General features: G+C 35.9%; 1 protein-coding gene across 1 annotated transcript in view; it reads left to right on the forward strand.

The window, feature by feature from the left end:
* The window catches only part of DIAPH3 (diaphanous related formin 3), a 203,246-nt gene that overhangs the window by 114,504 nt on the left and 70,674 nt on the right, over positions 1 to 18,068 (forward strand). Inside the window, exons 23-24 of the mRNA XM_018071434.1 lie at positions 9,190 to 9,354; positions 13,304 to 13,439. Of these exons, the coding sequence (XP_017926923.1) occupies positions 9,190 to 9,354; positions 13,304 to 13,439 (301 nt within the window). The remainder of the gene's footprint in view (positions 1 to 9,189; positions 9,355 to 13,303; positions 13,440 to 18,068) is intronic.

Raw genomic sequence — 18,068 nt, forward strand, 5'->3', positions numbered from 1 at the left:
CTTAAAAAACAAAACAGAAGAAAAATCCCCAAGTAATTTAACTGCATTGCTTTAAACTTTAAATTTCTTTGCATAATTTCTGTCTAGTTTGTGTCGCGTGTTTTTGAAAAATCTAACTTTTTTTTCCCTCAGAAACTTAAAGACATGAAGAGTCCAATTAAAGGATTCCTCTGTAGTGGAATGAATGAGTAGAAAAATGCTTACTGTCAGATTTTACTCTGTGTATGTTTCACAACTTAGTGAAAAGTAGTTATAATAGGATTGTTAAGGACTCTAGTGTTAAGTTATTTTTTGATGTCAGAACATCTTGGAAAAATATGTCTGTCACCTTGTGTCTATTTGTTTTCTAGTGTATGGATTACCACTGTGAATGTTTTTGTACGTGCAACCACAAAACCAGAAGATTTCTCTTATTTCAGAAATTGGACTCATAGCACGCAAAGTGTTTTCAGGTCTTATTTTTGCCAAAATTCCTTTTCTCACTATTTATTCTAAATCCTGCCACCTACTTCACTGCCTCTCTCTTTCATAAGAACACGCTGTGACCTGAAGATAATTAATTAAACAGAAAAACCCCATTCTTTCACTTAAACCTCCCTAGCAAATGTTGATCATATATGCTTGGCACTGAGACTAATCTGGAAACAAAAATATCAGCAGACAGATTGAAATTTGCTCTGCAGACATGGTTAGGTTATTACCTAGCTGGAAGACTACTCTGTTACATACGAAGGCGGGGGGACTCAGGGCACAGTCCTCTTGATTACTATTAAATGAAAGATGACAAGCCACCCTGAGGCCTAGTGGATATACTGGTTCTTCCTACATCAGGACCAGTTTTGTCTTCATTAGATTAGCTGCAACCAGTGTTTGCAACTTAGCTTCAGGCCTTCTCTGGACAGTATGGGTTATCTTAACCTTTCAGTGTTGCTACTAATTTTTTGTAAGGTCAAGTATTTTGTTGTTGAGGTTATTCTGTTTATTGTTGTTGTTGCTGACTTTTCTTTACCAGCTCAATGTGTTTTTAAAAGATATGTTGTAGCCCACCAGCATGCTATCTCTAAAATATGAAATGCAAGTTTTGTCCCCAGAGAAACTGATAGCATAATAGGAGAACTAGGAGATGGGACCTGAAGGCAAGAGGTAAAATATTGCCGTGAGGTTAGAGGAAAATATATCCATGAGAGCTTTCAGAGAATTTTCAGAGAAAAATGCTTTGTTAAGAAAATGGCATGTAGTCTAGGAAGTTAGAATGGGAAGGGCCTATTAAAAAATCTAACCTATGAGAAAGGACAGGCTCTTCTTAATCCGTTAGAATAGAATAGACTGTTTCAGTTGGAAGGGACCAACAATGTTCATGTAAACCAAAATGGTTGTGATGTAGGCCATAGCCATAAAGCTAAAATTTGGTTTTTGCATCAGTTTTCTCTAGGGAGAACTTCAGTTGATCCTACTGTGTAATATTTTGAATGGAAGGATGATGTCAAATGAAAGAATCAGTAGAATTTTTTTTCTTAATATAGAATAAATAGCAATAAATCCCCAGGAGTAACCAGTGGTCACAAAACACTTGAAAAAAAAATTAAAATTAACTAAAATATAAACGTAATGGACTACAGATTCTTACATGAACTAAAGTAGCCCAAGACAGAAAGGAATCATAGAATACTTCGGGTTGGAAGGAACCTCAAAGACTATCTGGTTCCAACCTCCCTGGTGTGGGCAGGGACACCTGCCACTAGACCAGGTCAAAGCTGAAAAGAAGCCCCTAAGTTCTTTTAGAAGAACTGCAAGGAGGATCTGCAAGTCCAGCTTCTCTACCAAGAAAACTGATGAAGACTAAATAAAAACAGAATGAACATATATTTTTTTGGAGATAAAATACGATAGGGGACAGTCAGTGTGTGTTTTGCAAAGAGAAACCACCCCTTGCAGGTCTATTATATCATGCAGTTAAAGGTAGGAAGTCAATAGAGCATAACTGAATCAAGTAAAGAAATTTCTTAAGTAAAAGATGGATTGTTTTTTTCTTCCTGTATTAATATCTTTAAAAAAAATCCTCATGTCAAAGGCAGATACTGACAGATGCTGACAAAGCAGCAAGTAAACTTCAGTGATTATAGAGTAATAGATCTGGAGGGAAAACACTATATTAGAACAATTGGGAACAATTGCAGTTAAAAGCAAGCAGAAAACATTTTAAGATGGTATAAAAATCAGCAATATTCTTACATCATCAGTTCTTCCATCACCCCATCTCAACAAGTATGCTGTATACCTGCTGATGTGGCAGTGAGCAGCAGTTGGCAATACTTTCTGCATAAGGCATTTCAATAGATTAAAACTCTGAAGGTGGAAAATCAAAAAAGTTAAGAAAATACGGTAAGTACAGTAAGTACTTGTAATTTTGTATTCCATACAGAAGGAAAGTTATGAATATATTCATTGTATCTTATAAAGAACCAGGGTTCATCCCATGTGAAATACTGTTCAGCAGGTTAAAACATAGTAATGGAAATGTTTTCTTGGACAACAGACAAACTGTAGAATTTACTTTTAGGATGCTGTATAGGCTGAAAACGTGAATGAATTTCATCTCAGGCTTCGATAGTTGACTAAAGATTGTACATCAGAAGCTGTTAAGCAGAATACTCCAGCAGTAGCTTTGGCTTAGAAGAATCAGTAACATGGAGACTGCTGGAAACTGAATACTGCATCAGTTGAATTATAATGCTATAATTGCCAAGTTTTCTTCTTTTTTCCCCTAATCTTTTAGTATTGACTGCTGTCAGAAACAGGCAAGATGAATATTTGGTCTTAGTTATAAGAAATCAGTACAGGTAAAACCAACTGTTAAATTTGATTAGTGGGAGATGCCTCTGCTCAAATTAAGGTGCAAACAAAACCATATGCTAAAGTCTGTAATACAGATTTTATTTAGCAGTAAATGTGAGGTAGAGAGATAGAGAGAAATAGAAGAAAGAGGGGAGAAATAGTGAGAGAGAGACAGAGAGAGATTAAGCAGAGGATAGTCACCTTCCATGGATCCAGTTGTGTCCCATTGGTGGTAGTTCACCCTGGGCTTCTCAGTAGTGGGGGTCCCAAGGTAATTCAAAACTTTTCACTATTTATACATTTTAGCAAACAAAGGAATTAATGCTCATTGGCTACATAGTTCTCTTATTCTATTGGTTAAATTATTCCCTTACATCTAACCCTAATTAGTCTCGTGCTCAGTCTTTCTCTTCTTTTGAGTCAGTGGGTTTCTTGAGTTGGTGGGTTGTGATTTCCCCCTGCCAGAATTACCCAGTCGGAGTTGATTTCAGCACAGTTGCTGAGCTGGCTTACCTTGTGGGCCATAAATTCTGCATTTTTTGTGTCCATTATCAGTGATATATTCTTCTTCCCCAGCTTTGTTAACCTCACCCTAGGTCTGAGATAACACCTGGACAATACTACCACCATTATCTTATCTCAGGTTCCTGTTACAATGATTTAACTTACAGTCCAAGTTTCCGGTATCCACAGAGGCACGTTCAGGGGATGGGAGGAGGCTTTGGTGGTTGCAGATGCCATCTGTCCCATAACTTGAGGTGATCTTTGAGGTGATATGCGTACAAGCAGTTGCTTCTTTACGCAGTTTGCCATAGTGGGTATTTTTGCCTGGATGCATTACTCAGGATGTGCCAACCAGATCTTACCTCCACTAGGCCTGGAGTTAGTGGCATCCTGTCACTCCCTTCTGTGCTTATCTCATGGCAAAGTCCTTCTGTGACCTGAACAGTGTTTGAGAGAAGCAACTGTGTTAAGTCCTTACACCAACCATACTACATATTACATTGTATTAGACTATTCAAATACAATATTTTGAACAGTAAATATTATGAACAGAAATAGTTCGCCCTCTCCTACTACCTGACCCAGCAGACAGGCAGTAATTTCAAAACAGCAAAGTTGCATATGGTTTCTAGGCATGTCTGTGAACACGCTAATTAAAGAAGCTCACTTTTAGAAAAACAGAAACTTCAATAAATTACGAAGCAGAAAATGTTTGATGTAAAGGTTAGATAATCCTGCACAGCATGATGAAACCTGGACCTGTCTTTACTTTTATTCCTATGACAAGGAAAGCTGAGTGATGCTGATGTCTTGAAAAGCATGAAGCTCATGAAAAGAAACCAGCAGGAAATCTGAAAAAGAAAGGATGGTGCTTTGTTGGAAATAATTTTTCATCCTGAATACAATTAAGCTCCATGGACAAGCAGGCTATTACATCCTGTCGCTAAATATCACAACCCAAAGCCCCCTAATGAACTGATTAGCATTCTTGTTTCTTTAGGAAGTCAGACGTATGCACAGTTGGTGCACTCCTTTATTGACAAAGTCTGTAATTATGAATATTTCTCCTATATATTAGATTGTGTTAATTTGTCAGCCATCGTACATATGCTAGCTGAAAAGAAATAATAGTTATTATCACAATTCTTCTGTTTCCTTTAATTAGGAGAGTCAAAGAATATTTAATTGATGCAGATCTAGTGTATTAAAGCCATCAAGTGAAATGTTCCAAAAAAGCACAGTGAACAAAATACACTTGTACGTTAAAAATAAAAATTTAGTGGGTTTATGGAGAGTATTTAAATTGTGTATTAAAAGTTTAATTAAATTATTTAGTCAACATGCTCTTTATCAGTACAACTCACATCTTCTGACTTTTCCAAGTAGCAGCTGAGAAACTCTTGACAACTTTGAGCCTATCAGTGAAGGTAGTTGATGGTGTTTTTTACAGAAACTTATGGAACTAATTCTTGAGAGACAATAAGTTGATTACTTACTGCCTTTCAGCTAGGAACAAAGTCTTTTCTTTTGATCAATTCTCTGTTCCTCTTTCCTTGCCATTTAATTTGATTTGTTGACATTGCAAAAAGGGAAGGAAGGAACAGCACTTAACCTGAGTCAAGAAACCCATTTCAACTGCAGCAAAGAGACTACTTGCTGCCCCCAAACTGTCGGTTACTTAATTGACCTCATAGTTTGAAGTTCCCCCTGTGCAACATAATCAAACTGAAGTCTGTAAGATGTCCTTGCATCCTAAGGACTTTGGAAGATTACAGGACCTGAGCTCTTCAGATAAAAAAAGGTTGTGTGTTGCTCTTTGGAGGAGGGACAAGATGTTAACTGTGTAAATTTAATTTAAGTATGTAATTTTTATGTATGGGTCTTTAGTATCTGGTCTGGACTTCACACATGTATTACAGCTAACACTGGTTTTGCTTGTAATATATGGGATACAAGCACTGGGTGCAGCAGATTTGTGTAATACAAATACCTGCCAATTTGTTTTCGTATTATAACACAGAGGTAAGTAGGAATGAATCAAAGAAAAGGTATTATTGAACAAGTACTCTAAACATTTCTAAGTGTTTCTTGAACTATTATATTCAGATACAGAATTTTTCTGTTGAACCTTGGTATATGTTTATAAAAAGAAGTGTCTCTGACATCTATTTGTCAGACAATTGCAACTGTTTTCCCAAAACGTGGGAAATCCTTAACAGAGACCTACAGCATTCACACCCCTTGCTCTTAGTAGGAAATCATTTGTTGAAATGTTTTGGAGTGACCTTGAAGTCTTTTTGAGCATGTCTTCAAAAGGTTTGCCACGTTTTTATGGAGGCTGTTGTTGTCTAGTGTAGTGGCAGTCTCAGTTCTCTTTGAAGATTCTGCTAAAATATATACAGCATCTATGCACCTGCTAATCTTTTTGTTCATATGCAGAACAGTATTCCTTTTTCAATTGTCTAGACTTAATATGTAGGTTAGTTTGTGAAAATATCACAAGTGGTGAATATTAGGGTCTTTTAAGGAAATATACGGTGGAGATAACATCATTCATTATCTCTTCTAGGGTAACAGCTGCTTTTACTTGGCTTGACATGCTGCACTATATTAGTATTTTAAATACCATAATGTATTAAAATGAGTATAAACTTCAGACAAGCAGTTCACTATGAAAAGATCTGTCAGAATATGGAAGACCAAACATACAGGTGTTAGAAATTTTGCCACAGATATTACTTGTCTCAGCTCTGCATTGCTTTCCTGTTCCATTAATTAGCAGAATGATCTGTAGTCCCATGAGTCCAAAAATGCAGTCCGTGAAGTGAAGCCACTTCAGAAAAAGTTAACAAATATCAAACTTCTTGATTTCCTTTTCTTCCCACCTGTGTTGCAGCTCGGCTGTACTTCTGTCTTCATTCATCCAAAACCAATGAATTGTGTAGTTGATAATGTATATATATCAACCTGTTCATAATAATTACAGTTGGGATTGCTGTACTCAGTAATATTCCCTGTTGTCTCCAGTTTAGCTAGGGCTGGCTAACAAAAGCCATATTTAAGGAGAAAAGGAAGAGGAGTTATTAAAGATACCTAAATTGAAGCACAGTCTCAGTAGAATGCCAAGAGCTTAGGGATATCCCATAATGCACCAGATGGAAAATAAAAATCTCAGGATTCATCATGTCTAGCATTGAAATACTAGATAGTAGAACATCTTTCCAGAGTGCCATATTTTGTGTTTAAAACTGTGCATCAAAGATTCAAGGAGAGTCACTTTTAACAGTATAAACTATACAGCTTGTATGGACTCTGTTAACATAGCTGTAATTTCAGCTGTGTCTTGAAGAATGTAACAGAAATTTTGTCTTTCACATCCCTCACTCCCCAAGTGTTCTTTTCAGGACATTCTCTGGCATTTACAAGATGAAGTTTATATTTTACTGATAATTTTAATTTTTTTTTTCCTTCTTCCTAGAAAACGGGAGGAAGTTATTGGAAAGTTTGATATTTGGCACTTATACATAGTGACAACAAAACACATTTATCTCATTTCCCTTTATCCTTCCAATCTGTGGAAATAAGCAGCCTTGTAACTGCAAAACACATGTAGCTTTCCATAAGTTCTGTTAATAATCTAAGAATCACAAAAAATAAGTATCCTAAATTTGTAGGATAAAAAGGGAAACATATGTAGAAATCCTTTTTTCTATTTTCACTCTGTTTTTGTTGTTTTGATTTGCTGGTGTTTTTGTGAACTACTGACATTTCTTTTGATGGTCCTAACCTATGTTTTGTCATGACTTGTTTCTCATAATCCTTTTTTATTTAATAGTTAGGCAGCAATTGTAGACTATCTTCTCATCTAACTTTCCTTGCTGTCCCACCAGCTTTTTAAGAGTCTTAATAATTTTTAAGAATCTCAGGTCTAAAGAGTAGTTTTCTGTGTGCTGTGCTATTCTCATCTTGGGAGCCAAGTAAAGAAGAGAGATTCAAATTGATGCAGAAGAAAAGTGGGCCCATAGCATCAGCACTCTTTGAGCTGTTGCTAGTTAGTCAGCACAGGCAGTCTGAAGCTTCTTACAAGCTGCATCTTGTGGAGTCAGTAGAAGCATGGAAAGAAGCTTATACTGGCAAAAGAGCCTTGTTGGAGAAAGTCTGAAATTAAATATTTGAGGAGTGATGGAAGATGTATCTTCTTTAATCATTTAAATCTTGAGTTTAGTTAGCCCTTTTTTACAAGACTGTTGTAATGAAGGCTGTTGTGCCCTTACAGACCCAGCTAATAGACATCGTAGTGACCAATTAGAATGTTGTGAAAGTGCATTATTTCTCCTTTCCTGCATGTACATGAGAACGTTATTGTGTGACTTTCTGGCATGGATTCTAAATCACAAAAAAATCCCCCATAAACTTCTTACTTGATATTTTAAAAGCAACCTTCACTAACCAGAAAGACATTTAATAGTGAAATTCAAATGGGATTCAGCCTCTAAACAAAGCTGAGAGAGGAGTGCATTGCAAAAAGCTCAAGAGTGAAACAGTTACCACCCGGCAGTACATTGTTACTGTGTACCGGTCACTTGTGGGGTTCCCCAGGGCCCAATATTGGGGCCAGTCCAGTTCAATATCTTTACTGATGATATGAACGAGGGGATCAAGTGCATCTTCAGTCAGATTGCAGGCGACACCAAATTGGGTGGGAGTGTTGATCTGCTGTTGATCTGGAGGGGTAGGAGGGTTCTGCAGGGGGATCTGATCAGGCTGGATCAATGGGCCAAGGCCAACGGTATGAGGTTGCCAGGTCCTGTACTATTCTGTTGGTGTAGATTTTAATGCACTTGATTAAAAATCCTGTGCTTCATAAAGTAAAGTGACCGTGGTGCTTTTAATCTGTAGTAGGAAGTGTACAAATAGAGTAAATTCCCTTTTGCAATAGTTGAGGCGGGCAATTGAGAGTAAAGGTAAAATTGCCATTTATTGTCTTTTGTAGTCTTTACTACAGCAGGAAAATAATGGAACAGAAATATTTGTTTAGCTACCATTCCATTGAAGTAAACACTTCATGAAGTTGTCCTGCATAGGGAAATGACTATGTAGAACATTTAATCTTTGAACTTCTTTGGCAAACTACATTATCAGATGTCCTAAATAAACATAACTTTTTATTTAATTTGTGCAGTATTTTGATGCTATTTATAAACTGTGTATCTTTTCTAGATGTAGTTTTATTATTTTCACCTCTAATTTAATTATGTTGTATTGACGTTGCAAATAGCCTTAGAAAAAGCATAAATATCTGATGCAACCATCAGGAACAGAAATAAATGCATTGCTGTTAGGATGAAGTTCTTTATCTTTCATGGTTTTTACTGCTAATACTGTTTATCAATATTTCTATTTTTACTCTAATTTTAGTAGGAACTATACTATTTCTTGATAAAGCATTCAGGTTAATTATTGGTATCTGTACCTAAATTCCATGTAAATTGAAATTTATATACCTAAGCTTTTAGCTTCAATAAGGAAACAGTGATACTAAGTAAACTGCATAAGTGCTTGAAGTTATATTAGTTCCATACATTTCACGTTGTTTCATATGAAATTATATGGTAACGGAATAATCTTTAAATTTAAAGTGGTTGAGATATTTTGGTGTAAGTTCTTGAATTTATTCATAGGCCTAATATACACAGTAAATACTAGAAAGCATATATGACATGGAAGGAATTCTTTTGGTCTTCATTTGATGAAATAAAAAATGTGTATGACATACAAATCAACGTAAAGTAAAAGCCGTGTGTTTGACTGGATTCACTGAGTATTCTTACAACCTTAACAGCAGTGTACAGCTTTCTAGGTCATGCCAAAGAAGATTTTCAGAAACTTTCACGGATGCATGAGAACATGGAAAAACTCTATCAGAACGTGATGAGATATTATGCCATTGATCCGAAGAAAGTTTCGGTGGAGGAGTTTTTAACAGACTTAAACAACTTCAGGACCATGTTCATGGTACAATATGTTTATTTTATGCCTAATCTTTCTTAGAAGTTATTTCTTGTAACGTTATGTAGTTGTATATGAATTTGGATAATAAGTAGTTTGTGTCACATCTGGCTACTTATGATTACATAGCTTAACTTACTGACTACACTCCTGCAGGAATGTTATATGAGCATGAGTTTTGTGACAAAATCCGGAGGAGTGATCCAACGAATGCCTGTTGATCTGTAGAAAGATTCACTTAGTCATTTTACCACCTACTCCTCATGGCAGGCTGATGCTTATCATTACAACACACTTAATTTAAGGTGCTTTCATGTTTCCCCGTCTTTTTTGGTTTTACTTGGTTGGTTGAGTTTTTTAAGGATTTCAGACATGTCTGAAGATATAGACAGGGAAAATTATTTCTTTCATAAATACTGAGAAACAGTTTGAAATTCATATGTCCATTTATTTTGAGGACCGGACTTAAACTGGAACCCATATTTAGCAAACATTTGGAGCATTTAAAGATTACTAAGTCTCTTCTGCTTCAGAGTTTAGCAACTAAAAACCTAGAAAGCACAATCTTCAATGAGAAAAAGTTTTTCTTGACAAATTACATATGCCAGATTTTTCAACAGGGGCATTGATTAGGTTTTCCTAACTTGATCAATGCCTAATATGAAACTCAATAGTCTGATTTCAAAATTACTAAATATTACAAAATAGTTATATTGCTTTAACTTCTGATGTTTAAACCACACCTTCCATGTAAATATTGTAGAAAAAGAATTCTAACTGCTTAGGTTCATGTTGAAATGGAGGCTCTAAGGGAGTGGTTGTGCTTTACAGTAATTTTCCCATATTTCTTCTCTGTGTCTGTAAAATACCACTGATATTAACCTCTGCTTCACAGCAGTGCTATAAAGATAGATTAATTAGGGCTTCAAAACGGTTAGGTATTATTTATGAGTATGATAGAAGAAACCTTGAGGAAAATTAATAATTCTGTCTTGCAGTTTGAAGGGTATATGAAAAAGATGTGTAGATAAGGCATGCAAGCCCTTATCATTCAATGACACTAAACAAAATATTGAGTAGCTGCTCAGTTTTGAGACTTTCCAGAAAAGATTTTTGAGATGCCTAACATGAGACACCTGAAGTCTGATTTTCAGGATTGTTTAGTATTGGACTTGGTTACTGACAGAAACTAAAAGTGATTGTTATCATATAAAATTTAGTTCAAAAGACTTGTAAATTTAATGCTGAAAAATCATTGATTTATTAAAAAGTCCAAAACTAAAAGGCCACTTATCACCAGTAGGTGTGGGGAGCTGAAGTTCAGTCATCCTTGTTGTTATACAAAGTTGATGATTTACATAAAGTATTCACTTACTTATAATTCTTCTTTTTTTATTCTTAATTAATGAAAATATTTTAAAAGTTTTTAAAAAGCATGTATAAATCTGAAGCCATAGACTTGAGTTTCATAGCTAACTTTGGACTGGAGTTTGTACTTCAGTGTTATTTGGCAGCTGTGACAGCTATTATTTGCACTCTCTGAGCACCAAATGGACAGTACAGTTAGTCGGCCAGATCCAAAAAAAGGGGTGAAGCATTTTACCTTCAGTGCTTTAACTTCTGAAGCTAAATTCCTGGTACTGTCAGTGGAACATCCTAGGTATCAGACATCTCTGTTAACCTCCCTCTATGCTTTCACAGCATCCCAGGGACTGCTAACTAGCTCATCCCTTTCCTTGGAAGGATAGCTTTCAAGATGAAGCAATTGTTTGTCTAATGCTTAGAATTTTCCTGCAGTTGTAGGAAAGGGAGTGAAGAGGCCTTGAGCCAACAACTCTTCTGTCCAAGACAGTACACTAATCATAAGATTGTAGAAACCCCTTGCTCCTATTGACACTAGGTTACTCTGCAACAGAAACATGACTTCAAGAACCAGAAGAGGAGCAACCAAGTAAGAGTTTGTTCCCTAAACTCCGTTTTTCTTTCATATGATGCAAATACTTAAACAAAAATTAGAGACAACACTGGAAAGCACATGAGGGAACCCAAGAATTCTTCCATCTCAGAAAATCCAGACCTTAGTATGCCACATGTTTTGTGTTGAAAACACATAGAACTTGTAGGATAGGATTTGGCTCTAGGACATAGACCTCAAAACATTGGCATCTGCATGTGAGTTTGAGTGTCTAATATTGTGTTCTAGTCCAGGGAGATGCATACTTAATACAGTTAGTGAAATTTGAAGAACTGTCTACCTGATGTCTCAAAGGAGAACTAACACCAGAAGTGCCTAGTACCCTGGAGAGGTGTCTTAAATGGTACCCAAGACATCATCAGCCTGAAATTTTAAGCTGTGACATAGAATTTGTGGAAGATCACTGTCCTGCTAGAGAAAGGCTGGAGGCAAGGTGTGATACACCAAAGCTTCCAACTTGCACTGAATATGAAGGTGTGAGCTACAAAATCAAGCCTACTTGATCAGTGTGATTGGAAAGAAGGGATACCTACATTTGAATGATGGCAGTCTGAGGCTGAGTCATACTGGTGTTAATTTTGGGGAAAAAGTAGATGCAAAGTAGAAATATCCTTGGCCACTTTGTCAGGAAAGTGTATTTACTTGTGCTCAAGACCCAGTAGTTTATTCTACAGAATACCTAGTCTGAAAATCGGCAAAGAATTTGTTAAAAATAATTCAGTCAAGAATTTTAGCATTTTGTAGTAGGCTTCTTACCTCCTCCTCCTGTATCAAGAAATTTGACAGATTACTTTGGAGAAGACTGTGTGAAAGTACAGTTTTGCTTTGTGTAAAAAAGTCCATTTCATTGTCATTTCATGATGGGAAGTTTATTCTCCTTCAGTTATCCAAGATAAGTATTTCTTCACAAGTTCTATTTGATATTTTTCTTTCCCCTTCTTATGGTCACTATCTATTACAGTGATAGTACAGTGCCCCTGGAAATACTGCTGTAAATCCACATTCATCTGTGCTATATAATAATCTTCAGTCCATTCTCTAGTATTTTTTTTCTGAGTGCAGTCTGGACATTTTCCTGCTAAAAACAACATGTGAGACATTAATTATCCCTGCAAACATGCAGCGTGTGCCTCAGACCTTGTGAAGATGCTAGCCATTTTGTAGGTGGGGCCACTTTGATATATTGTGAAAGATGGGATTCTGTGTAACTGTGTTCTGAAAAAAGAAGCTTTCTACAATGAGAATGGGTGCACTTTACATATAATGCAAATGTAAATTCTTAGAGCACTGAGAATTTACCAATGTACATAGCTAACACTAAAAGAATGAAAAAGTAATCCAAAAATACTTTTGTTAAAAATGTATTCAATGTGACACAGTTCTTTTGCTTAATGTCTGAATATGCAAAATTATGATTTAAAAACTTTGAAACTCATAGTTCTCTTTTGGCTTCATTGGAGGTTTGAGAGTCCTTATTTATAATTCAAAATAAACAATATTGCATAGATATTATCCAGAAGACAAGAATTTATAAACCCAGTGAATTAATGCATATGTAGATAAGAATAAGAAAAATGCAACACTGTCACCCAGACAGCCTTGTTTTTCTTGCTCTAGTGGCTGCATGGGAAAGAATAAATGTTGAAACTATTCTAGAAATACAAATACTAGCTGCTTACAATTTTGTAAAACAAAGTGATTTAGATGTTTTGAGTTCTTACATGTGTATTCTTACGATGTGTTTCTTGCTGAATGTATAATCCTTATTTGGGGGCAATTAGTGTGCTTTTAATATATTTATTCTGAATTTCCTTACTCTTCTGAATAAAATGTACTAAAAATGGAATGTAAAATATTTATTTGGTTTGATAAATTAAGATTAGTTAGGAGATGAGATTTGAAAGCTTTTTTTTTTAAGGTTCGGCTTTGTTTTTGCTAAGACTTCAGTTTTCATGGGACTCTATATTACTTTTTTCATAGCAAGCAGTAAAAGAAAATATGAGAAGAAGGGAAGCAGAAGAAAAACAGAGACGTGCTAAAATAGCTAAGGAGAAGGCAGAAAAAGAAAAACAAGAGAGGCAACAAAAGAAAAAGCGCTTGTTAGAAATGAAAACAGGTAAGTGACGTAGAAAATGCATTTTACCAAGCATTTTACTGGAAATAAATCGGCTATTTTTTCATTATCTGAATGTACTCTGAGAAAAAACAGAATAGAGGAATGATTTTTCACTGGTTAAAGTTTTCAGCAAAGAAATTCTTAGATTTTATATTGTTAATGAGCTTTCCTAATTACCAGTTTTTCTCAATTTAGTTTATAGTGCTACCTTTTATTTTTCCATTGGAATATATTGAACCTTGTGTGACTAAGTATAAGTTCGGTTATGCTCAGAATACTTTTTTACCTGAGAAAAGACATTTTCAAAATCACAAAACCATTTTCTTTGACTAAGGTTGCATACACGTTTTTGTTCTTTTATGAGAATAAGCCCTTCCTAAAGTACTTTGTATTTTTCTTTGAGTATGTCAATTGTTATTTCAACAGGTCCCTATTGAAACATCTCAAAAAACTCCTGAGCCATGCATTTTTAAAGTTACTTATGCTATATTTTGTATTTAAAGAGGTGGCAGATACTGTGAGAACTCTGTTACTAAAAAAGATGCCTGATGATCCTCTATACTTCTGTATTTTATCCCATACTGAGCTTCTGTAATCCTTCAGAATGATACATGTCTTACTGTATAAATTACCATGAGCTACTCTTTTTTTTCCTGAGCAGATCTTGTTAAACAGTTCCCTACTCAAGCCCTGGCTGGCACCTTTGGCATAAATGATTATCTGTCTCTTCCAGTTTTCTCTAATAGCCAGAGTAGGTCTGTTTAGTTTCAGAGATGTTTCAGACCAAAAGTCTGATTTATTTTTGTAAGACTATCCATATCTTGAGGTGTGAGACTAGAGCTTTCTCTTAAGGTGGGAAATCAGGCAACTGCTCTCTGAACACAGAATTTCTAATTCTTTAGAAGTACAATTCAAGACCAAATCAGAAGACCACCAGTGACAATCTTTTCAAAGCTAACAGAAGACAGAGGGCGTCTGCAGAAGACTAGGAAAGGGTAAAACTGGTATCTGCATTCATGCACAGTTTGCAGCTTCAAAAGAGATTTCTCTCAGACATGTTGTATGTATGACTGATAGCGCTTTGAGTGGAAAATTGATAGTCTTTCAGTGAAAGTTAAAGCTACCCTCAAGTCCTGTTCTTCATAATGTGATGTTCAGGCTTTCCAGAATACAGATGCCAGCGTTAGACACTTCTGCGTCATATACTCGCATGTATACATAGGCTTCTGGTAGTGAACCTTACCACTTCAGCTAATGTGCCAGGGAGCACACAAGCCATCTTGTCTTTAAGTAGCTCAGGTTTTTTATTAAATCATGTAAGTGTACATGTTCTAGGTTTGTGAGGATTCCCAAAATCACAAACACTGAGACACGAAGTGTATGAGCAAAGCAACTTTATTCCATTACTCACAATAGCAATTAATACACACTGACCCCTGGATTTCTGAAAAGCCGCTGAGCAGGAGGACATGGAATATAGTGCTTGGCGGGAGAGGCAGGCAGGCCATGCACCTTCAGGGCGTCCCCTGGATCAAAATCGTGTCCATCTCACCTGTCCAACCCAGAACCATCTCTTATATCCCCCTCACAGGAGTGGAATTTTCCAATTGTGACATTGGCTCACATGTGGCCAGCACGCAAAACAAGACCACAATGGTTTATGACACCAACTCCGTGCCGACAACGGCTCTGTTGTTTCTTCTTCTAAATGTCAAGTTTCCACCAGTTAACCTAATCTTTTGTTCTTCTTTCCAAGGTTCGGTTCCCAGCCGAAACTATACAATATTTTCCTATGCCATATTGATGAGCACAACCACAGACCAACTATGGCAGGGCCTCAGCCACGACTCAGGTCCCTGACACAGTACAGAAAGAGGTTTCTTGGTCTTGTAAGCAGCCACCTAAAGTTCAGTCTGGAATGACTGATCTAAACATCAGAGTAAAAGATGATGTTAGGATCACCTCAAGCTATAAATGCCTCGAGTCTGATATACACTAAATTGGCTACTGATAAGTTGTAAGGTTTCTTGTACCTATTTGCAACACATTTTTAAAAGTCTATTAGAAAACCCAAATTGTGGCAGCAGAAAGGACAGCAACAACAGCATGAAAAGTGGGATTTTTTTTAAATTATTATTATTACTATTTTGACAACCTTACCAGAACTGTATTTACAGTATTTAATTGAAGAGGCAGGTTGCTATGATTCTTTGGAGTAACATAGACAATCAAAAAAATCCCCCCTCCCTTTTTTTCCTAGCTATAACTAGGTCAAGGAAAGGCTTTTTTCTCATTAAGAATCTGTAAATCAGTCACAAAATGTTTATATCTGACCTGCTAAAAAATTCATAACCAGGTCCTCCCTCTGTAAAAATACCAAAAACTCTTACCTAGAGTGTGACTGTGGAGTAATTGGTTTTTGCTGCATATTATTTCTTTACATGGTGACTGGATCAGATGTTGGATCTGTAGAAACAGTATTTCAAGTATTGCTTGAATAAAGCAGCTGAAAACTCACTGATGTTACCATCCCAGAAATTATTTTCTGGGTTTCAAACAGTTGCATACTTAGAAGAAGAGAAAAGATTAGATTATATATGCTAAATGGTCTTCAATATTCTTTTTTCTCAGTGGACAGATCATAGTGTACTCTACATCTCAACTTTTTTTTTCAGTAACATGGCTTTTTAACTGAAAATGACCTGAAAGTTAGGAGTGTCTCTGTATCGCTGTACTGTGTACTGCTTTGGAGTTTAACTGTTTTTCTCTTTTTTTGAAATACCCCAAGAATCAGCAGCAACAAGAAAAAAATCAAACAAACAGCTAAAATAATAATCCAAGAATAACCCAACCACACTTTACTGGACTTGACTGAAAGTCATTAACAGCACTGGTTTTGCTATTATCTTACTCCTGTGCATTATTTGTCATTATCACTATAATTAGTTCTTGCTATCATTCAATCAGTTAGTACCACTACATAGTCAAAGCCTGAACATCTGTGTCCTAAGTTTAATGTGGATATAAAATCCCATGGAGTTGATACTGTAGTGTTGGCAGTGATGGCTACCATTGATGGTCCTAGTTGACAGATGACATAGTGAAATTTGAGAGGTCTTCTGCAAAGGAAGCCAGAACTGAAGAAGATATATTTTTTCTTCTCTACCAGCTTCGCTTTCCTTCCCCACACATAGTTTGGGATCTCATTCTTTTACAAAATGGTTTAGATGACAGGATGCAAAATGCTTCAGGGAGTGTTAATTCTGCAGGCCACAGAAGTGCCTTTGATTTGCTCTTGCTTAGCTGCTGCTTCTTTTCTTAATGGAAAAGCAATCGTTTTTTCACAGTGCTTGAGGTTGTGCTTTATTTTTCAGTGACCATTAATTAGCCATTAGTGACTACTTCATGACTCTGGAGCTTCTGCTTTCAGAAGTTACTGAATAACTTTCAAGTCCTGAGCTGCTATGTAGTGCTTAAACAAGATTTGTATCATCATCCCAAACTTGTTTTGTTAACCACTGGTCTCATGTGCAAAACAGACATTTAACCTGTCCTAGATTTTGCTTCATTCTTGAAGTTCTTTTCTTTGGGTTTCTTCATCTTTTATCTGTTTTAGAAGCTATTTGAAGAGCAGGGATTTGTTGCCTATGGTGCGACCTTTTACTGCACAAGGTGGAGGAAACTGGGATTCATTTCTTTGCATAAAAGTGACCTACATAATACTGCAAAAGTTTTTTAGTTATTTGGGGGGTATTGCTGACTTTTTTTGCATTTACAAAAACTTAATATAGAATCATAGAATGTAAAGGGGTTGGAATGGACCTTAGGGATCATCTAGTCCCAACTGCCCTACCACTGTCAGGGAAACCCCCAACTTAAGGAAATATGTAACAAAATATAAATTTTATTAAAATATACACAATATGTGACTTGCATATTATAAGTTGCATATAGCATGTTAGGACTGTGTTAAACCAGGTGTGACTGACATTACAAATATCATATTAACCCAAAAAGAAAATGGATCTGGATTTAAAGTATCTTCTGAGTTTGAGTTTAAACTAATTTCTTCAGGTTGAAAACAATAATTTCATCAGTAGTAACTGACATTTACTTCAAATATGAGGTGGTCCTACAATATACTGGCCTTCTCACAAATGACAGTAGTCTTTCTTAACCTATGTTGTGCCTTTGATACATAGGTTGACAACTGAGTCATCTAGATCATAGCCTGTGCTTTATCATCCATACCTCTGCATTAGGCTGCCTTTGAAATACTGTTACACTGAGTCTGGCATTGATATAATCGTTTTCTAAAACTAGATAAATATGTGTACTTTGTGATAAGTCTTCATAAAGTTTTAAGTTCAATTCTTTTATATTTAAGATATAAATATATCAAAATTTTGTAGTTTGTCAAATGTGTAGTTTTTTATGAATAAGCAGTACGGCATGTTTTAGAAAAACCTTAACATTTTACAATATAAATTAGGACTTCTGCTAATAAGACCATAGATTTTTGCTATTATATGAAATCGTTTTACTTGCTCTCTTGCAAATTTTTTTTGAGATTTAGACCTGAAACCGATGTCAGATATACATACCTCTAAATTGTAGTTTGCTAAAATC

This window comes from Manacus vitellinus, unplaced genomic scaffold, assembly GCF_001715985.3.
Source record: "Manacus vitellinus isolate BGI_N305 unplaced genomic scaffold, ASM171598v3 scaffold_2_pilon, whole genome shotgun sequence".
In the NCBI taxonomy this organism is placed as follows: Eukaryota; Metazoa; Chordata; class Aves; order Passeriformes; family Pipridae; genus Manacus; species Manacus vitellinus.